The 23,222-nt window shown below is 43.3% G+C and overlaps 1 protein-coding gene across 1 annotated transcript in view; it reads right to left on the reverse strand.

Moving 5' to 3' along the window:
• CCSER1 (coiled-coil serine rich protein 1) overlaps positions 1-23,222 on the reverse strand; it is a 409,129-nt gene that overhangs the window by 252,256 nt on the left and 133,651 nt on the right. Inside the window, 1 exon segment of the mRNA XM_039913814.1 lies at positions 7,233-7,310. Coding sequence (XP_039769748.1) covers positions 7,233-7,310 — 78 coding nt within the window.

Below are 23,222 nucleotides of genomic sequence, written 5' to 3' on the forward strand. Positions count from 1 at the left end.
ATCAAACTGACCCAGGAAGGAGTGTGGCTTGAGAGCTGGGGAAAGGAGGAAGCAGCTGAGAAAATGACGAGGGCAGATGGGACTACCCACCAAAGAGAAAAGCTGGGGACTGTGAAAAAGGTGATGCTAAAACACGTAAGCACTCCTACACTAATGCCAGAATCCTAAAAAATTAAAAAAAGAACAGATGAATTGAACTTCTTGATTTTTTTTTTGTTGGTATTTGTTAAGCGCTTACTATGTGCCGAGCACTGTTCTAAGCGCTGGGGTAGACATAGGGGAATCAGGTTGTCCCACGTGGGGCTCACAGTCTTAATCCCCATTTTACAGATGAGGGAACTGAGGCACAGAGAAGTTAAGTGACTTGCCCACAGTCACACACCGACAAGTGGCAGAGCTGGGATTCGAACTCATGAGCCCTGACTCCAAAGCCCGTGCTCTTTCCACTGAGCCACGCTGCTTCTCCAATCAATCAATCAATCAATTGATGGCTACCAATCAATCAGTGGCATTTATTGAGCACTTACTATCTGCAGAGCACTGTTCTAAGCACTTAGGATAGCACTAAACAGTGTGACCTAGTGGATATAGCACAGTCCTGGGAGTCAGAAGGACCTGGGTTATAATCCCAGCTCTGCCATGTCTACTGTGTGACCTTGGGCAAATCACTTCACTTCCCTGGGTCTATATATAGTATATATATGGAATTTGTGAAGTATAAATAGAAACATAAACAAGTATGTATATATATATATATATATATTCCATTTTTGCCTCCAAATTAGAATGTATTTTAGTGCCTGATTCCCCTGCTAGATTGTAAGAAACTTGAAGGTATGTAGCATGTCTTCTAATCTTATCGTACCAACTAAAGCACTGTATGCTCGTCAATCAATATAATCAGTTGGTTGATTGGGTGAGGGACTGTAGCTGTACGTAGGGGTAACACACCTACACATCTGAGGACTCACTGAAGGCAGGGAGGTGCAGAGGAAGTGTGAATCCCACTACCTAAGGTAGATTCATCTCCTATCCTATGTAGGGTAATAACAGAAGTTAATGAGCCCTGTGAGTTCCTGTGTTTCCCCTGACTCCAGTCCAAAGTCTCTTGGCCTCTGGTGATATAGTGACAGAGTCTGCCATGGATGTTGTCAGTGGTCCAACAGGCTGAATGCTATATCATTACAATGTTACAGTACCTAAGAAAACACGTATTTCAACTCTGCCCATTCTCCTTCGGAGTCTGGGCCAATTATCCTGTGGAGGTAAGTACCCCTTTCTCCTTCTCCCAGCATCTCAAATTTACTTCTCTTCTTCTCTACCTCAGTGGCCCTGCCTTCAATGCTCATGACTCCTTCCCGGATATTTTAAGTGTTTCTTTTATTTCATTTTCTCTCAGATCTTGCACAGTTGCTTCCAGCTCTCCCCGCTGCATCTTGAAACAGCTCAAGCCTCCCCACCCTCCTCCAACACCACCATTGCCGCTGCTTCTGCCTGCCTTGCTCCACGTTACCCCTGGCTGGCTCAGTCACCCTAATCCCCCAGCCCCTGACCCAGTTCATGCTGGGGGGGAGGAGGAGGGGTGGCACTAAGCTTAAAAAAAAAATTCAAGTTTAAAAAAGCTGGACTGAATATGGGTGCTGTACCATGTGCGGAGGAGACAAGGGGACTGAACTATGGGGACAAGTTGAGGAGTGAGTTCAGGGTGCAGAACTGGGAGCAGAAAAGCCTCACTGGCCACTCCTCCAAGGCCTGGAAAAGTGGGGCAAATTCAGGGCAGTGGCAGGAATAGGGAGAGGAGGAATTTTCGAGGGAAGAGATCCATGAACACGGAAAGCCAAGTGCAAATCACCAAACTACTTTGGAATCCATTAGGGCTTCAGTGAGGTTGTCACAAAGCACTTTGCAGCTTATTCTGTTTTCAAGGGTTTGATGTTTTGCCTTCTTGACGGTTTCACTGATGCTTTTCAATTCATTACTGGTAATGATGGCCTGACCTTGGGGTATATGGACCTTATGGGTCCAGTTCCTGGACCTCAAATGTTTACTACACATCTTTCAAGTCCCTCTGATGAACAATGACAAATCTATGAAATGCCATTGTTCAGACCTGGAGAAACAGCATGGCCTAGTGGATAGGGCATGGGCCTGGAAGTCAGAAGGACCTGGGTTCTAATCCCGGCTCTGCCACTTGTCTGCTGTGTGAATTTAGGCAAGTCACTTCTCTGTGCTTCAGTTACCTCATCTGTAAAATGTAAGTCTCATGTGGGACATGGACTGTATCTTACCTGAATAACTTCCACCTACTCCAGCCCTTAAAACACTGCCTAGCACATAGTAAGCGCTTAACAAATACCATTTTTTAAAAAATGATTTTCATGAAAATACAGTGCTAAAAGAAGGTCTAAAATGAGAAGAATTTCCCAAAGGAAACAATACCAAGTACATTAATGCCTACCTTTGTGCCAGTTTATAAAATTGTATAAAATCACGCCTGAAACACTAATTGCAGTTTGGATCATTGCAACTGAGAAGGTCACAAATGAGCTGGAATAAAAAGAAGGTCAGCCAAGATGGTCAGGGATGGAATTAGTTTGGAAAGGCTGGGTCTCTCTAGCCTGAAAAGATGAGGAGTGAGAAGGGGCAAGATTACAGTTTACAAGACAAGAAAGAGAGGGGACGAGATTTCAGCCTAAGCTTTGCCCATTTAGTGGGTTGGTCTTCTAAAGCAAATTCACCGTTCTAAACAAGTCATTTGACAAAGTCTAATTTTAGCAAAAGGACAGAAAAGATGCCAATCATGGGTCAGACTAATGATCTATCCGGCCTAGGATTATGTACCCTACAGTGCCAACAAGATGCTCAGAGGAACAGTGGGAGATTGGCCTATTTGATATCAATGAACTTTCTAGCAACCCTCACTTTTCTTTTCATACTCCATTATAAATTTATCCAAACTCCAGTTGAGCATAGACATTTTCTGCCAATATCACTTAGCAAATGTCGTGTTTACCACCCACTGGGAGAAGAATGTTGCTTTTATCTGACTTGAACTTACCAACTTCAGGCTTTGTCTGGGGCCTCTTGCCCTAGTGATGTGAGACTCGGCGAATAAAAAGCCCATGTCCACGCTCTGCATGATTTTACAAATTTCGATCACTGAACTGTCTAAATCTTTTCAGTCTGCCTTCAGGAAGATTATAGGGAAAACAATGTGGCCTAATAGAGTACAGCCCAGGGATTCAGAAGACCTCTTTCTAATCCTAGGTGCACTCCTTGACTAATGTGATATCTTGGGTAGGTCACTTCCCTTCTCTATGCCTCAGTTCCCTCATCTGCAAATTGGGGATTAAATAACTGCTGTTCCTCCTACTTAGACTATGAGCCTCATGTATGATCTAATCATCTTGTATCTACCTCCACACTTAATCAAGGCTTGACATCTAATAAGCAATTACCAATACAACAGTTATTAGTATTATATCTTAGACAAATCTCAACTTCTCTGTGCCTCGGTGCCCTGTCCCAATTAAACTGTGAGCCCCATGTGGGCCGGGAACTGTAATCTGATCTGTTTATTTTGTATCTACCCCAGGTTTAGTACAGTGCTTGGTACAAAGTAAGCATATCACAAAGACCATAGTTATTGTTTCATTTTGCCTGGTCATCGCAATTGTCCCTCCCTACGGCTTCTTCGGATGCAATCTGGTCTTCCCAAGATGCAGTGAATGGAATAGCAGAAGCTCATAATCATGAGATTCACAGCTCCTCCAGACACAGCACTGCATAGTGGTTAGAGCCTGGGCCTGGAAGTCAGAAGGTCATGGGTTCTAATCCCAGCTTTGCTACTTGTCTGCTGGGTGTCCTTGGGCAAGTCACTTCACTTCTCTGTGCCTCAGTTACATCATCTGTAAAATGGGAATTGAGACTGTGAACCCCAGGTGGGGCAGGGACTGTATCCTACCTGATTACCTCAGATCTTCCCCAGTGCTTAGTACAGTGCCTGGCACATAGTAAGCATTTAACAAATACCACAATTATTATTATTATTATTAGGGATACAGAGACCACGGAGAGGCACAAGATAACTTGGACATCTTCTCGGTATATGTGCTTTCCTTTTTGTGATTGCTATTATTGTGGTTGAATTTTTGTTTTTCCTTAATTTACCTTACTATGTTTCCCTGAATTGTTTTTTTATATATAAGGGAGATCCAGAAATGGCCATTAATATATGGTATTTGTTAAGTGCTTACTATGTGCCAGGCACTGTACTAACTGCTGGGGTGGTTACAAGCACAACAGGTTGGACACAGTTCCTGTCCCACATGGGGTTTACAGTCTTAATCCCATTTTCCAGATGAGGCAACTGAGACACAGGGAAGTGCAGTGACTTGCTCAAGGTCACATAGCAGCCACGTGGCAGAGCAGGGCTTAGAAGCAAAGTCCTTCTGACTCTCAGGCCCATGCTCTTTCCACTAGGCCATGAGGCTTCTCTTCCATAAGTCTCCCCGGAAACACTAATAATGGTTTACATAGGATACAAATAGAGCAGCGCACATAAAACAAAACTAAAAAAATGAAGGGAAATAAATGAGTGTTAATGAATATGTAAAGATGGTAATAGGAGCTCATTTTTGGAGTAGCTCCCTGTCTTTCCATTCCACACTGAAATTTTCTAATACATATGAGCAGAATTTACCAAACTCTCCTCATTTGTGAATTTCTTTGGCAAATTTCAAAATGTTTGCTTTTTTTTCCAATTAAATTAATCTACTCAAAGGTCCCTTGGGTTTGAGTGCTACCATGTGTCTTAACACAGATCAAACAAAATCAGCACTGGCTCTAATTTATGGCCAGATAATTTCATTTGGCTTGTCATATTGAGGAATTACCATTTTTCCTAGTGCATTTGCAGTCATTCTACATTAGTGATGATGTTTAGAAAGGTTAAATGAAAGACTCTGGGTTCATCTTAAAATTGCCGTGAGAGAACCATGAGAGTGCCAGAGAGAAGAAAGGTGATACCTATAACATGAGGATGCTACAGAGTGCATAAATTTCACAGAATAAATTATACACCAAAATGGAGTGTGAAAATCACAAAAACATGAGCCTGACAGTAACACAGATTAATTAAAGCCCTTCTAGTGATTCTTAGGGACACCACCATTTTCATGGAAATTACAACTACTTATAGGCAACAAAAGAAAAGAAAAACAACTACTGAAAGAGATTAAAATGATGGAAAATTTCTTCCCTGAAAGGAAACTGAATCCATTTGGTTGGAATGCCAGCCCCATGGAGACCAGGATGAATAAAAGCACTTGGTTGAACTCTCAAAAAATAAATGATAATAAACTTCAGCAATAATAATAATGAAAACAATTGAAACACGGTATTACCCAAGATTGAAACCTCTGCCCCTTATGCTGCCCTGATTACAGTAGGCAGTTCTGAGTATGCTCTAATTTTAATTCTTCCTTAAAAAAAATGTCAAATCTGAAAAAGCTATTCCTATTTCTTTTGTATCCTATCAGAGCGGCTCTCCCTCAGTGAACAAAGAACTAGTGCATCTTCAGGCCTGGGTCAGGTTTTTGTTGATAAAAACGAAATGGTCCTGGACCACCCATTTGTGTGGCCATTTCTGGTTGGATGAGATCCACCATAGGGCAAGATTTGTCATCGGCTTTTACTTGGTTGCTTGGAGAGGTTGAGGGGAAAAGCAAATTCCTCAGAAACTTCAATCACTCCATCAACAACAGGTACTGAGCCAAGTTCTTGGGAAAGCACAACAGAGTTAGTAGATACGGTTCCTGCCCTCAAGGAGGTTACCATCTTGTGAAGACAGACACTAAAGCCAATTACAGGTCTGGGGAAGCAATGTATTTTTTAAGATTTGTACATATGTGCTCCCGGGAGGTTGGGTGAGAATCCAAGCGCACAGGTGATGCGGAAGTCCTGAACTGGCAGTAGAAGGGGGGTTAAAGTAGGGAATTGAGAGAATAATCAGGGAAGGTCTCCTGCACGAGATGTGATTTCAGAAGAGCTTTGAAGATGAAGAGCAGTGATCTGACAGAGGTGAAGGGGGAGGGAGTTTCAGGCAGAAGGGAGGGCTTGAGTTGAGTGCAATATATGAAATGGAGTGTAGTGGTGGAGGAGCAAAGATAGGGAGTGGGGAGAGAGCTGAATGCCTAAAAGCCAAAAATCGGGAGTTTCTAATTGTTGTAGAGAGAAAAGAGCAACCACCTGAGTTATTTGAGATGTAGGGAGATGTGGGCCAAACCATGTTTTAGATAAATGATGCAGCCAGCACAGTTAACTATTAGTATAGTTCGAATACTATAATAGTATAGTACTTGAACAGTATACAAATACAAGTATTTGAATAGTATACAAATAGTATAAATACTATTGAATGAATGAACTATGGACTGGGGAGAAAAGACGGCTGTCTGTAAGGAGACTGATGCAGTAGTCGAGTCAGGAAACAACAAGAGCTAGGAACAGTAGCATGGTAGTTTGGATGGAGAGGTAGGGGTAGATTGTGGAGATAGGATTTGGTGACTGATATGAGGTGACTAAGAGTTAAAAGAGAGAAAGGAGTCAAAGAGAAGGCCAAGGTCACAGGTTTGAGAGTGTGGTAGGGTGGTGGAGGATTTGGGACAGGAGTTGTGGTTTTTCAGTTTCAAACATCTTGGGCCTCATCCAGGGCCCTGTACCCATTGTCCTGAATAAAAGATGAATATCGATGATGATGAAGGAGTATGGCATAATGGAAGTAAGAGCCCAGGCCTGGGAGTCAGACAGCAAGGGTTCTGATCTTAGCTCTGTCACTTGTCTGCTGTGAGACCTTGAGCGAGTCACTTTACTTCTCTCTGCCTTAGTTTCCTCATCTATACAATGGGAATGAAAATATCTGTCCACCCTTCCTCTTAGATTGGGAGCCCCATGTGGGACAGGGACTCTCTCTGACCTAATTATCTAGTTTTTGCCCAAGAGGTTAGTCACATTAGTAAAGCATTTAACAAATCCCACAATTACTATTATTGTTGTTATTATGAATAGGATGTTGATGATGATGATGATGATGATGGAGATCCAGCACAGATACTGCTTATGTACCCAGTAGAGCAGTAATTGCATAATATTAGGAAAAGCACCGAGTCTTTCAGATATTTTTCTTTTTTTTTTTGTTTGGTGGTGTTTTTTGTTTATTTTTTTTTTTTTACCTTGAAAGGCACTGGCTCTTCAGTTAGTGGACCAACAGGAAGGGAAGTATTGCTGCTGGCTGGACTCATAGCTGCACTCTATAGGGAAGCACACCAACAGTGAAAGATAAATTATTCTTCTCAAATAATTGGAATTGTTTCTATTTGTTTTTCTTCTATGAAAATTAGGAAAAATGAAACATATTCAGTTGGGGGGGGGCGGTGGGAGGCGTGTTTGTGTGTGTGTGTTGGGGGGGGGGGGTTGGGGGAACTACAGGGAGGGAGAAGAGAAAATAATGATAATCGTGCTATTTGTTAGACATTTACTAGGGTCAAACACGCTACTAAATTTCAGGAAAGATATAAGATAATCAGGTTGGATGCAGTCACTGTCCCATAAGGAGTCCACAGTCTATGAGGGGAGAGAGAACAGGGATTGAATCCCCATTTTATGGATGAGAAAATCCTACAGATCTCAGGAGGCAGTGTCTTCCCCATTTCAAAAGGAAGGAAAATCCAAACCAACAGGGCATGGGATTTCAGTTTCCAAACAGTCAGCTGTCATGTGAGCCTGAAACTTTCCAAAGCCTTCATTTACGTCATCTAGAGTTTGAGCTGGCATGAAGTAAGCCCGTCAAATGGCAGGGACTGTCTCTATCTGTTGCCTACTTGTTCATTCCAAGCGTTTAGTACAGTGCTCTGCACATAGTAAGCGCTCAATAAATACTATTGAATGAATGAATGAATGAAGTTTGGATTTTTCGTCATCTTTTCATCCTGAAACAAGTTAGTAGCTGTACTTCGATACAGGCATATTTATCACTGCTGTTGTTGCTTCTTACCTACATCACAACACACGCGGGCCCTACTGTTGCCTCTAGGCACTAGCCTAAGCATGGAGCTTGATCCAGGAATTTCAGGATTCAAATTCTATAGAATTCTAGTTCCTCACCTGGCTCCCTGTTATGTTTAGAGGTTTTGGATAGAGCACGGGCCTGAGAGTCAGAAGCTTAGCCACTTTCTGAATTAGCTATCGGAGCATGGCAAGACTTCAAAAACATTAAACTTTGGTGCAAATACAAAGCCTGGCTCTTGGCCACCCAAACCCACGGTATTCCTCTCCAGATTCCACTGGAGTCCTCGGAAAATCTGTGGCCTTGGGCAAATCAATTCACTTTTCTGTGCCTCAGTTACTTCATCTGTAAAAAATGGTGATTAAGACTGAGGCCCATGTGGGAGAGGGACTCTTTCCAACCCTATAAATTGTATCTACCCCCGTGCCTAGCGCAATACCTGGCACATAGTAAACACTTAACAAACCATAAAAAAGGGTTCAAATCCTGGGTCACAGTGGTGATTGGTGAGTTTTTTTCTGTCCCCCCCCAGTCTCACAGAGTGGAATGTACAAGCTCATCCACATGTGAGTGAAACAAATCCATCATTTTAATGCTCTGGAAACTGACTCACTGTTCCTGTAGAAAGGAGAAATGGGAGAGGTGACCCATAACTCCATAAACACCTGCATGTTCATTCCTTCATGGAAATGCTAAGTGAATTCCAACTGAAAAACATAAAGCAAACATCAAGAGGCAAACTATTTGTATGGCATCTAATATGGGACAAGTCACTAAAACTGTTAACGCTGCAGTTTCTCCATTTGTGAAATGGGAATGGCAGTGCTTGGATTTAACAATTGCTAGGGTACAAAAGATGGCAAGGGGAGCAAGGCGAGGTTAGAAACTGGGAACAAGCTGCTAATAAAGGAGTTCACGGTTTTCAAGGAGGAAGTGCAAATGACTAAAAAAAAAGCCTCATTATAATAATCGATAATGATGTTAATTTTGGTATTTGTTGAGCACTTGCTATGTGCCAGGCAATGTAATAAGTGCTGGCAGTGGGAGAGATGGGGGGGAAGGAAGGGGGTAATACAAGTATATCAGATTGGACACAGTCCCTTGTCCCACACTGGGCTCACAGTCTTTGTCCCCATTTTACAGATGAGGTAAGAGGCAAAGAGAAATCAAGTGACTTGCTCAAGGTCAACAGCAGACAAGTGAGCGCTGGGATAGATGCAAGATGATCAGGTCCTACACGGGGCTCACAGTCTAAATAAGAGGAAGAACAGGTATTGAATCTCCATTTCACAGAAAGAGATAATTCAAGGTCTGCAACTGGGGTAGAAACAGTGGGAAACAGTGAATAAATTTCTTTTAATAATAACACAAATACTAAAGTTGATCTCATCTCCCCATTCTACTTCTCTCCCTATTGCTTAATCTATGCACTTGAGTCCTATGCCCTAAGCACTTAGGTACTCACCCTTCCCCTCCCTTATGTCTTATTTTATGCTGTCAAGTCATCTCCGACCCATAGCGACACCATGGACGCATCTCTCCCCAGAACACCCCACTTCCATCTGCAATTGTTCTGGTGATGGATCCATAACGTTTTCTTGGTAAAAATCTGTAAGTGGTTCACCACTGCCTCCTTCCGGGCCATAAACTTGAGTCTCCACCCCCAACTCTCTCGCATGGTGCTGCTGCCCAGCACAGGTGAGTTTTGACTTGTAGCAGATTGCCTTCCACTCGCTAGCCACTGCCTCAGATAGGAATAGGAATGGAACGGATATGCCTCTCCTTGACTTTCCCTCTCACAGCCGAGACTGGTAGAGTACCTGAAACTCTCCAGGTGCAACCCTGAGAGGTTTCCCTTATGTACCTACCATTAAACTCAATTGCCTCCTCTACCTGTACTTTATCTTAATGTCCGTCATCCCACCAGATTGCAAGATCCTTAAGGGCCGGGATCCTCTCTACTTTACCGTACTCTGTACTATACTCTACCAAGCGCTTAAATCAGTGCTCTGCATACAGTAAAGGCTCAACAAATATCATTGATTGATGGATTGAACATCTGGGGTAAATGGGCCATATGGGGAAGAAAGCTGCCCGATTCAAAAATCATAAAGACACCACGGACACATCTCCCCCAGAATAACCCGCTCTCCATCTGCAATCGTGCTGGTGGTGGATCCATAGAGTTTTCATGGTAAAAATATGGAAGTGGCTTACCACTGCCGCCTTCCGGGCCGTAAACCCGAGTCTCCGCCCTCGACTCGCTCCCACCCCGCTCTGCCCACTGGCCATATGATCATATCCTTTGCTCTCTACCACCCGTCTGTCTGACGAATCAGCTACATCAGTCGATGCCGACAATCAGGTGTCATCTGCTATAGTCAAGTCTGCCTCTTGGTCTCCCTCCCAAGCTCCCAAAATCACTTTTCAAGGAGAGTGTCCACTTTCCGGATTCCTACATGCTAGATCGGTTTATCTGCTGCAGACATCTCCCCAAAGCCCACTGCTAAACTATGTTCTGTTCTCTCTGCTTGAAGGTGCCAGATTCAACTCATCAAACAGCAGCTGCTAGGGCATTCTGTTATTATCCATTTTCCTCCCATGTCTCTCCCACTGAAGCTGCTCTGTGACAAGCATTTACTCAGTGCTGGAATATCTGGACTTAATAATAATTCTGATACTCGTTAAGTGCTTACTATGTGCCAAGCACTGTTCCAAGCACTGGAGTAGCTACAAGTCAATCAGCTTGGACACAGTCTCTGTCCCACATGGGGCTCACAGTCAGAGGAAGAACAGGTATTAAATCCCCATTTTACAGATGAGGAAACTGAAGCACAGAGAGGAAAAGCAACTTGCCCCAGGCCACACCGAATGCAAATGGAAGAGGCAGGATCAGAACCCAGGTCTTCTGACTCCGGCCCTTACATTTTCCACCAGGCCAAATTGCTTCCCAGCGTTAGTGGTTTATGCAGTGTAACTCTGGGGTTATTTGAAAGATAACCCATTTGGGGTTACTTGAAAAGAAGCCCACTTGGGGTGTACTGAAGGGTAGCCCAAGGAGACAACCCATGAATCTCTCTCCCAGATTAATCAGCTGCTAGAAGTTGGGTACCAGGCTGACCAGTGTGCTTACTGCTAATTAGTCTAGGAATAGTTTTGCCCTCTGTAGAATCTCTCTTGAAATTCCTTGTGATAATTGTGGCATTTGTTAAGCGCTTACTGTGTGCCAGGCACTGTACTAAGCACTGGGGCAGATACAGACAAATTGGGTTGGACACAGTCCCTGACTCTCAGGGGGCTTGCAGTCTCAATCCCCATTTTACAGTTGAGGTAACTGAAGAACAGAGAAATGAAGTGACTTGCCAAGGTCACAAAGCAGACAAGTGGCATAGCTGGGATCAGAACCCATGACCTTCTGACTCCTAGGCCTGTGCACTATCAACTATGCCACGTTGCTTCCTTGTACTATAATCTTAATAAACCTGCTTCTATTACCCATAACCTTCGGGTCTGTGAATTCATTTCCAACCTTCCAATCCACGAGCTCATGAATTGCCCTGTGGTTGGTTGTGCCCGGTGACCAACTCACGCCCTCTCGCCCCTGGCAGCCACGATCCCCGTCGGGCAGTGGGTGAGACACGGGAGGAGGCCGGCAGGGGTGTAGCCGTGCAGCGTGGAGAGAGGCTCACTAGAATTTAAGACACAAAACCCACTTACACCCAAGGTGACCACAGCTCAGTGACCTTTCCATAAATCAGCAGGGGTTTCCTGAGAATCTTTCAATACACAATACAGTGCACCGCTTACAATATATATCCAGTACGGGGCTCTACTACAGTGGGCTCCCAGCACAGAACTCTGCAGTCGGTGGGGACGCAATATATTCTACTGTGCTTTTGTGATGGCATTTGTGAAGCGCTTACTATGTTCCAGGCACTAGATACTAAGTTCTGGGATAGATACAAGCTAATCAGGTTGAACCCGGCCCGTGTCCCACCTGAGGCTCACAGTCTTAATCCCCATTTTAATGATGATGTTGGTATTTATTAAGCGCTTACTATGTGCAGAGCACTGTTCTAAGCGCTGGGGTAGATACAGGCTAACAGGTTGTCCCACGTGAGGCTCACAGTCAATCCCCATTTTACAGATGAGGGAACTGAGGCACAGAGAAGTTAAGTGACCTGCCCACAAGTGGCAGAGCCGGGATTCGAACCCATGGCAAATCTGGGATTAGAACCCAGGTCTGTCTGACTCTCAGGCCCATGCTCTTTCCAGTAGGCCACGCTGGGTGATGACAGTGATGATCCAAGCCGCTGACTTCTTACTTATGTGCAGCCCGTTGTGAAGGACTGTTGAGAGGTGGTGTCACCGGGCAGATCGGTGTAGTTTATGGTCATACTGGGGGGCCCCCCTTGAGAAGAAGCTTCAAGAAAAACTGGGCAGCCAAGAGGCAGATTTGAAAACTATGGCAGGGTCTGCAAAAGGGTAGACTGACTGACAGGGTCAGAATACGACAGAGCAACAATATGAAATCGATTTTCCCTCTGAACTGTAAACTCACTGTGGGTGGAGAATATGTCTTGGGACACTGTAGTCTCTCAAGCTTTTAGTACAGTGCTCTGCACACAGTAAGCCCTCAATAAATATGACTGACTGATTTTCATTATGCACTAGCCTTTTCAGCTATACTCCCATGCATGGATAAGATCTCCCCTCAATCTTCAAAACTATGAGCAAAGAAAATTTTTTCGTCAAAAACATTAATAATAACATATTACTGTTTGATGGGGTCTACTTTGGCATCTCAACCTGAATATATGCTAAATGCAGTGAGGCATTTTTCTTAATAATCTTTGAACTTTCAGGTGTTTGATATGAGCTAATCAGTCAATATGAGTGTAAAAGAGTTCAGCCATAAAACACAGGTGCACAAAACTACCAGAGCACTTTATTTTCAATTAAACTGAACCAAAACGACGGAAAAAACATCAGCTTGCTGCTACTCAGACTCTAATTTCCATTGTCTAAAAATTAAAATTGATAGTTCAATATTAGATTTACCATTTGGGAGAGGTAACTGATGAGTTTTTAATAAGAACAATCATTTATCCCAAAATCCCCACAGGATTCTATCAAGAAATATTTACAATCCTTGCAAGTCAACTGATGCTAAGAGATAACAGGAAATCCATTAATTTCCCTAAGTTGCCCAGACAATACTTTGTCCCAAACTTTAGTGTTTTGAAAGCTCCTTTCGATTTTTTAGAGCAGGTTTTCAAACTGCAGGGTTTTCTTAAAGGGAAATATTCATGTAAGACCCGCAAGAACCGTGTACAGAGAAAAGTTCCACGAGTTTTCTGGAAACTCTAAGTGAATTATGAGGACATTCACTGACTACTGTTTTCTGCTTTTTCATAATGAATGTGTGCTTTCTACAGATGTGATTCAGCTAAATAAATAGCTCTTGGCTGTTTTAATAGGTAATTATCTAAGTAATACAATAGTTTCTGGCTAAGTGAACCACAGAAAATGCAAAACATTCAATCTTATTTACTCTGATAACACGTAATAAACTATAAATTATTTAAAAAACTACAGACTCATCAGCTGTGCCAGTAATTAACATTAATAAGGTAGGAGTCTCAAACATGGTACAAAAGTCATACATGGGCATTTGTTAGCCCTGTTTCATAGAAATAGAAGATGGAAAAATTTCCCTGGACTCTTTGCTCTACACGATCAACTAGAGTCATTAGTCTTATAAAATATTTCAGGAGTGGAGGGTTGGATGCCCTTTGTAATCTGTCATTTCCCAAGGATGAAATCTAATTTAGATCATCACATTTTCTTTTCTCCTACAAATAGAAAATCCACTGTAGAAAAACAACTGGAAAATGACATTACAATCAGCCGATTGGAAGAAAGACTTCAAGTGTGATAATAATAATAATGATAGTATTTGTTAAGCGCTTAACTATGTGGTAGGCACTGTACTAAGTGCTGGGATATCCATGCAAGTGGATCGGGTTGGACACAGTCCCGTCCCACGTGGGGCTCACGGTCTCAATCCCCATTTTACAGATGAGGTAACTGAAGCACAGCGAAGTGAAGTGACTTGCCCAAGGGGACACAGCAGACAAATGGCGGAGCTGGGATTAGAACCCATGACCTCTGATGCACAGTCCTGTGCTCTGTCCTCTACGCCATGCTGCTAATATTTATATAGTGTTTGCTACGTGCCAAGCATTGTACTAAGCCCTGGGAAAGATACCAGATAATCAGGTCCCACATGGGGCTCACAGTGTGAACAGGAGGGATAACAGGTATTCAATCCCCATTTTGCAGATGAGGGAACTGAGGCATGGAGAAGTTAAATGAATAATAATAATAATAATGTTGGTATTTGTTAAGTGCTTACTGTGTGCAGAGCACTGTTCTAAGTGCTGGGGTAGACACAGGGGAATCAGGTTGTCCCACGTGGGGCTCACAGTCTTAATCCCCATTTTACAGACGAGGGAACTGAGGCCCAGAGAAGTGAAGTGACTTGCCCACAGTCACACAGCTGACAAGTGGCAGAGCTGGGATTCAAACTCATGACCTCTGACTCCAAAGCCAGTGCTCTTTCCACTGAGCCACGCTGAGAAGTTAAGACTCACAGCAGACGAGTGGCAGAGCCAGAATGAGAACTCAGGTCCTTGGACTCCCAGGCCTGTGTTGTTGTTACCCAGGAAGAGTGGGATTTTAGATCAAAATAACTGATTCTTGAGCGGTACCACTGGAGGATGTCTCAGCACATGCTGGATGCTAGCGTGGGAAGAGGGTAAGGTCTACCTTTCCGAAAGCTCTCCTTGGACCAGGATGACTGTAAGCTCACTGTGGGCAGGGAATGTCTCTCCCAACTCTGTTATTTTGAACTCTCCCAAGGGTTTAGTACAGTGCTCTGTTCATAGTAAGGACTCTATGAATACCATCCATCCATCGATTGACCCTAGTTTCCTAGTCAGTAACAGCCTCTGCAGCTGCTTCCTCCACATCTCCCTTAGGGGGTCTCAAGGAGCTCCTGTCATGGAGCAAAACAATTCCCGTCACCTTAGTGCCCTAAGCCATCAGGAATACACTCCAAATGGCAAATCTGGGAAGCAGCATGGCCTTGTAGCAAGAACACAGGCCTGGATAAATACGACTCTCTGGATAAATCATGTCTACTCAGGTAATAGACTGCTGCTGAACACCATTTTGCCCCTTATAAATTCAGGAATTTAGGAAGCAATCCACAGACACAGAATTGAAATCAGTGTCCTAAATTTTAAAAAAAAAAACACAAGAATTCACTCACCATACAGCAAGAAAATTCCAAACGAATTGACTCTTCATGGTAAAAGAAGCATTTGCCCAAACTGCACGATGAAAAAGTGGCTATGACTCTATAATTAAGAAAGAATCTTAAAGCCATTCATAGAAAGTTTTTCTTTTTCTTCAGAAAAACCTAAAGTTGATTTCATGTACCCAGAAGTTAGAATATTTAAGAATAACCGTGTTCACCTCGGCAGAACTCATCTTGGTATCATTAAACACTCACTGAGCTCCAGAGAAGGGTCTGGAGCCTCCTCTGCATGTGTTTAGTGATCCCATCCTTACCGTTACACAGTAAAAGCTACCACAGGCCAGGAATCTGCAAATCATGATTCTTGGACACTTACTTGCCTGGTGAGACTTGGTGCAATAGAGCTTCTCATGAATAGCATTTCCCCAGTCTGAAATAATGAATTTTATGTTTCCATCACAAAACATGGCGGAGCCTAGCAGAGCAACTTTATTTTTTAGACTGAAACACAGCCCCATCTGAAATTTAACAGGACTCTGAGGCTACCAGGAGCCAGGGCGGACTTTTCCGGGGACTGATTTATTTTCGACGAGACGATGTCCGGAAGCAAAACAAATCTCTAATGCCCAACAGATAACTGCAGGGATCGCTCCAGGAAGAAACATCTACTGATTATGGAATCATTCCATACTTGACCAGCCATCGAGCTCCCTACAGAGTCTTAACATCGGGAAGCCTGCCTCTCTAAACTGTAAGATCCTTGTGGGCAGGGATCAGGTCTACCAATTCTATTGTACTCTCCCCAGACCTTAGTACAGAGTTCTATTTACAGTAAGGGCTCAATAAATACCACTGATTGAATGATGGACTCTGTATTTTCCAAGCATCTAGAATACAGCACACTCCACCTAAAAAGTGCTTAATAAATGTTGCTCCTGTTATTATTACAATAAGGACTATTATTCCTACTTCACCTACGTCTACTATGAGGACTATTACTATGACTCTGTCATGTCCTACAGTTCCGCCTAGCTTCAGTCACGTTACCTCAACCCACAACCACCTTTGGAAGCTCTGATCCCAAACTGGCCCCAGCATGAACGAAAGGAGATGGTGAAAGTCGAGTCGTTCAGATCGCTCTTTGCTTGCAACCCACTGTCATTTGAGCCTAGTGACTCTGTGCTCGCTAATGCAGCTGGAAGCCATCGTAAAAGTCGTAGGCAAAAAAACCCAAGAAATATGCAGCCTCTCTCCCTGTACATAACGGTCAGCTGATAAGACTCCCTAAACCACAGTGGACAGAGAATCTCTCAAGTAATTGACTTCTCTAGACTGTGAGTACTAGACTAGACTGTACAAGCACTTAGTACAGCGCTCTGCACACAGTAAGTGTTCAGTAAATACCATTGATGAAGATGATGAGGACGTGTGACTTTGGGCGAGTCACTTAACTTCTCTGTGCCTCAATTGCCTAATCTGCAAAATGGGGATTAAGACTGGGAACCCCACATGAGGTAACCCGATTACCTGGTATCTATCCCAGTGCTTCGAACAGTGCTTGGCACATAGTAAGCGTTTAACACGTACTATTATTATCATTAACCCTGACCTCTTTTAAACTGGGTTCCAGCTGACTAGTGAAGTAGGAGATCTGTGGAGTTGAGGAGGGAGAGGATGAAGGACCATCAGGAACATAGGGTCAGTGAAGTCACCAAAGATCAACTGGGGGAGGAAAAGGAAAACAGGAAAGTGAAAAGGATGTCAAAATAACTCAAATCTTAGAGATGGGCCCATAGGCGGGAAGTAATAACTATAACTTAGTAGGCGTTAAAGGGGGGTGACGAACTTTACAGGAAGAGAAGGTGAAGGATGGAGGCAGGAAGAGGGGGTGAAAGTGGTATTGGGGAACATGGAGCAGGCTGACTCATTCCTCTTTCCCTGTGAATTGGGGTGGGCATGGGGGACCGAAAGTGAGGCCCCCTTGGGAGAGAGCAGTAGGGGAGACAGTGTCATCTGAAGTGAGCCAGGATTCGGTAATGTCGAGGAAATGGTCAAATACCTACAGACATAAAATGCTCACACACAGATACAGAATGCTTACATTCAGAAAGGAATGCACACACACGCACACCTTGAAAAAACGCATATGCTCACATAGACACATACAAACATGCTCCTGCACTTACAGACGCGTGAAACGAGTGAGGTCAAGGACAGGGAAGGGTCAAGAGCAGTTGAGAGTGCACTGCCTATACTGCCATAGGAGGAGGGGGAATAGAGGACAACTGGAGAGTGAGGAGGAAAGGGACAACCAGACAGGAATGGCCCTCATCACGGCCGTTTGGATTTCCACTGCTATTCCTTCTCCTTCTCTTGATCTTGCCCAGGGGATCAGTACAGAAACCAAGTGGGGGTCCCACATGCACACCCTAAAGCGGGTGCAGGGGACTGGCAGGTTGGAGGCAACATCCCCAGACAAGCAGGGAGGACAGTGAAAGCAATACACACCACACTCTGGTCTGATCGAGGTGAAACAGGCATTCCTCTGGAGACACAGGCCTGGGAGCCTCAAACAAGAGGCAGGATGTTTACTAGGACAATAGACAGTGTGACAATACGCACAGCCTCGGCTCTAACGATAGACAGGCTGAGAGTACTGGGTAATCATAAGACTTTTCATTTTGTGCTGTTTGGAATAAACTGTGGATTTCCTTTATTTCGCTTTGTTTTCTTTCTCTTTCTGTAAATCTTTAGGGATATGTCCCACCGGACTGAGATGTTAGGGAACGCTGTTTGAAGAACCCACAGTTTGGCCACGGCTAAATCTCGGAAAGACCAATCCTAACCTTGCCCCAGAGGGGGTAGATCCTGCAAACCGCGTGCCGGTGAGCGAACCACTTTCCACACGAAAAGGACGTTTTTCAGGACCGGGTCTTTCGGCTTTTGTGATGTTAGATCTAAAATGCATATGATGTGAGATCTGAAGGGAGCTGTTAGAGATTTCTGGAGTTCCCTGAAGAACATTTAATGGAATGCTATGGCCTAAGGGTATTTGCTCTCCTTCCCGTTTCCATGGCAGCACTACTAGCAGAAAAATCCTATACTTGGATGCAAGTGTGGCTAAAAAGATACATAATAACAATAATAATAATAATAATGGTATTTGTTAAGAACTTTCTAGGTGTCAAGCATTGTTCTAAGCCTTAGGGTAGAGACAAAGTACAGTCCCTGTCCCACATGGGGCTCATAGTCTCAATCCCCATCTTACAGATGAGGCCCAGAGAAGTGCAGAGAAAGAAGCAGCGTGGCTCAGTGGAAAGAGCACGGGCTTTGGAGTCAGAGGTCATGGGTTCAAATCCCGGCTCGGCCATTTGTCAGCTGTGTGACTTTGGGCAAGTCACTTCACCTCTTGGTGCCTCAGTTCCCTCATCTGTAAAATGGGGATTAAGACTGTGAGCCCCACGTGGGACAACCTGATTCCCTTGTGTCTACCCCAGCGCTTAGAACAGTGCTCGGCACATAGTAATTAACAAATACCAACATTATTATTAAGTGAAGTGACTTGCCCAAGGTCACCCAGCAGAGTGGCGGAGCCAGGATTAGAACCCAGGTCCTTCCGACTCCCAGGTCCGTGTTCTATCCATCCGGCCGTGCCGCTTCTCTTCGGATATCCTGCTCTCATCCCTCTTCTCACATCTTCTACCGACAGAGTCGCACTGCAGTATCGTTAAAATGCTGGTGAACTGACAGTGTTCTTGCTGTTGCTAATCTTGTCCTGTCTTTTGATGTTGAGTATAGCAATTATGGCATTTGTTGAGCGCTTCCAACGTATCAAGCACTGTTCTAAGCGCTGGGGCAGATACAAGATCATCAGGTCCACCGTGGGGCTCACGGTCTAAGTAGGAGGGGGAACAGTTATTGAATCCCCATTTTACAGGTGAGGAAATTGAGTCATCCAGAAGTTAAGTGACTTGCCCCAGGTCACACAGCAGGCAAGTGATGGAGCAGGGCCAGAACTTCAGTCATCCCACTCCCACACTCATGTTCTTTTCAGTAGGCCACACTGCTATTTGTCAAAACACTGAAGGGATTGCTCCAGGAGCTGAATGTATCTTCTCGAATAAATTCAGGTCTCACAGCAATAGAGGAGGTTGGATGACACCACAGTGGCCTTGTTGACCTTCACCTCGGTAGGGAGTATAATGGGACTGTTGTTGCCACGTTTTGCCTTGCAGTCTGCAGAAAGCTAAGGTGGCCTGTCATTCTGGTTTCCATCCTTTGTCTAACCTTGCCTCAGGCAGCTTTCCTCAGACTTCCAGCTATCTGAGCTCCTTAAGAGAATTCTTCAATTTTTTTTTTTCCTCAGAGTCCTGGCTGGCCTACTTTGATTAGTGCAGCCTTTGTTTTTTTGCTAATGTGACAGCAAACACTTTCTCCCCCCTATGAACAGCTTCACTAAACTACTTTTGGTCAGTTATAATAATCTGAACATAAGCATCCTGGATTCATCCACATTTCTGAGGGATTATTCAAATCAATCAATGGCATTTATTACCATTTATTCATTACTATTTATGAATTGTAAGCATTTATTTATTACCATTTACAAATGGTATTGAGAAGCACCATGGCCTAGGGGATAGAGCACGGGCATGGGAGATAGAAGGACTTGCCACTTGTCTGCTGCCACTTGTCTGCTGTGTGACCTTCGTCAAGTCACTTAAGTTTTTCGTGCCTCAGTTACCTCATCTATAAAATAGGGAGTAAGTCTGTGAGCCCCATATGAAATATGGATTGTGTCCAACCTCATTTGCTTGTATCTACCTCAGTGCCTAATATAGTTCCTGGAACATTGTAAATGCTTAACAAATACCATTAAAAACATTTTTGGGTGCTTACTGAGTGCACAGCACTGTATAAAGTGTTTGGGAGAGTTGGATATCCCCTTGACTACTAGTTACTGGAAGTCTGACTAACTGCTACTTCCCCAACCCCGAGTCTACTGGTTCACAAATGTTTTAAATAATTAATTTTACGCTAAGCTATGCAGCTAGGAAACCTTCACTAAATTTCTGATTGTCTAATGAAAATAAAATGCGTTTCTTTTTTTTAAAAGCAGGTCTGTCCTAACACCTATAGGTAGGCTTTTTTTATCAGTTAAGTAAATTGTTACTAACCAGAATGTATTGCCTCAGTAAATTCAATTAAAAAACCTCCACGCCCAGAGTTTATCATTTGTGGTGAATTTTTTTTCCAGCCAGAAAGGTTTCTTGGAGGCTTTCTTTTAGACTATCTTCCATTAGTGTTCTGAAATGTCAATTGAGAAGCATATTTTGATAAGATTGTTGACATTCTAAAAGTGCACTTGGGCTGCCAAAGCCTTTCTGTTGACCTTCTCTTATTTTACATAGCATAGTTCTTGTGGGAAAATTAATCACTGAATAAATATCATGTCACTATTGGGAAGAATTGCAGGCCTAAATAGGAAGACTTAAGCAACCTTACTATTTTCTTTTTTTTCCTCAAAAATATGGAGATCCAAAAGGTAATGCAAGTTTTTCCTTGTACTATTTGGGACTGGGTAGATAGTTTTGAATATTTTTATTTAGGAAAATTGCCGGTGCTGTATCTTTTCCTCCTCCAGTCAATCAACTAATGGTTTTAAGTACTTACAGGGCACACGGGACTGTATGAAGCACTTGGGAGAGTACAATAAAATAGAGTTAGTAGGTAAGATCCCTGCCCACAGCAAGGCTAAAGATTAACTCAAGGGAGTACTGTCCATGAAGGTGCCTAACAGCATTTACCAGACATCCTATTTTAAAAGAAATAGCCTGCAGTTGGCTAAAGCAAGGAAAGTTACAAGGAGAACGTCAAGGTGCGCAAGTATTACACCACTCCTTCAGCTGGCAAGATAGGCAAGATCACGGTACAGCGAGAAGGTAGGTGAACTCTGTGTCACTTCAGCATCTCCCAAAACCCAGATGGGGAAATTCCATTCGAAAATAAATCACCCTGTCATCTCCTCAATTGTGATTTACCTCGGAGGTATAATTGTCCAACATGTAATCACTCTCAATTTCATTCCATAGCAAGCACGTTTACTTGTCTGAACATATTCTAGGGTTGATGACATAATTCAACAATACCGTTCTGTACAATATTCAATTATCATATCCTCCTCAATTTGCTCTGCCATCGAATAGTTCAATATTTGCAGTATAGATAAATGTGCCTTTGGAGCTGAATTTACAACTAAAACAAAGCAGGGTCAGGAGATACATGTAGCTCGGTGGACAAACTACTGCAGGCCGTAAGCAGTGTGAGAGCTTTTTTTTTTTTTTTTACTATTTTCTCTTGCTCACTGCAGAAATTGGAGAGCAACTAGGATGTCACCTGCTGAGAGGTTCTTGGGCTGCAGTTTGTGGTGCTGGTTCTAGTTGTTTTTTTCACACAATTGAATGGGAGTGCCTGCATTATATCGCATCTGAATTTAGACTAGACCGATGAAGAAAAGTGAAAGTTAGACACGCATAACAAACCATATTTGCAATTATTCTGTTAATTACTGAATATTATTGCAAAACAAAGAAAGATGCAGCGTGGTCTAGGGGCTAAAGCACAGGTCTGCGGATCAGACGGACCTGTGTACTAATGAGAAGCAGCATGGCCTAGTTGCTAGAGCAACGGGCTTGGGAGTCAGAAGAACCTGGGTTCTAATCCCTGCTTTGCCACTTTTCCGTGGTACGTCCTTGGGCAAGTCACTTAACTTCTCTGGGTCTCAGTTCCCTCATCTGTAAAATGGGGCTTAAGATGGTGAACCTTAGATAGGACAGGGACTGTATCCAACCCGATCTACCCCAGAACTTAGATCAGTCCCTGGCACATAGTAAGTGTTTAATGAATATCACTAATATCATTATTATTATTATTATTCTGCTTCAGCCGCTTGTATTCTGTTTGACCATGGACAAGTCACTAAAACCTCTCTGTGCCTCTGGAGATGAAGACTGTGAGCCCCATGTGGAACAGTGACAGTGTCCAACCTGATTTGCTTGTTTCTACCACAGTGGTTAGTGCAGTGTTTGGCACATAGTAAGGGCTTAACAAATGCTATTATTATTATACAAAGACAGCATTCCATCTGCAATTAACTACCATGAATGAGATCATTGTTGGGTTTAAAAAACGGTGATTTTCATTGTGTTTTGTTCAACAATCAAGAGTGGTATAGTACCTGGTGGTGGTACAGCTCACGATGTTTGGCAGAGAAATTCATCATGCATATTTGCTGAGCATCTAAAATATACAGAACGCTGTAGTAAGTGCTTCGGAGACTATATTAGAGGTAAAATAAGCTCAGTCCACAGGGAGCTAATCAATCAGGAGTATTGCTGAGCATCTAATGAGTGCAGAACCCTCTCTGTGGTACTTGGCAAGGCATAGAGCTAATCAATCAATCAGTAATATTTGTTGAGCATCTAATGGGTGCAAAATCCTCTTTGTGGTGGTTGGCAGCGTACAGTACAGAAAATAGATATGATCTCTGCTCTTAAGAAATTTACCATTTAGGAGAGTAGTCAAATACTAAAATCTTGTACAGAAAGAAGGAAGATGGAAAAGGGGTTTTGCATGTGCTTAAATAATCAGGTACCTAAGTATTAAGGTATCTGAGATAAAACTTTACATGCTTCAGGTGTTTGAGAACACCAGGGCTTAACAGGTGCAGAAGGGCTGAAGTGGCATTTGGGAGATTATAACCTGAAGATATTAAAGATTATTCGGGGAAATCCTGCTGGAGGAGATGTGACTTCAAACATGAAAAGGTCTGAT

Source organism: Ornithorhynchus anatinus, chromosome 12 (genome assembly GCF_004115215.2).
Source record: "Ornithorhynchus anatinus isolate Pmale09 chromosome 12, mOrnAna1.pri.v4, whole genome shotgun sequence".
Taxonomy (NCBI): Eukaryota; Metazoa; Chordata; class Mammalia; order Monotremata; family Ornithorhynchidae; genus Ornithorhynchus; species Ornithorhynchus anatinus.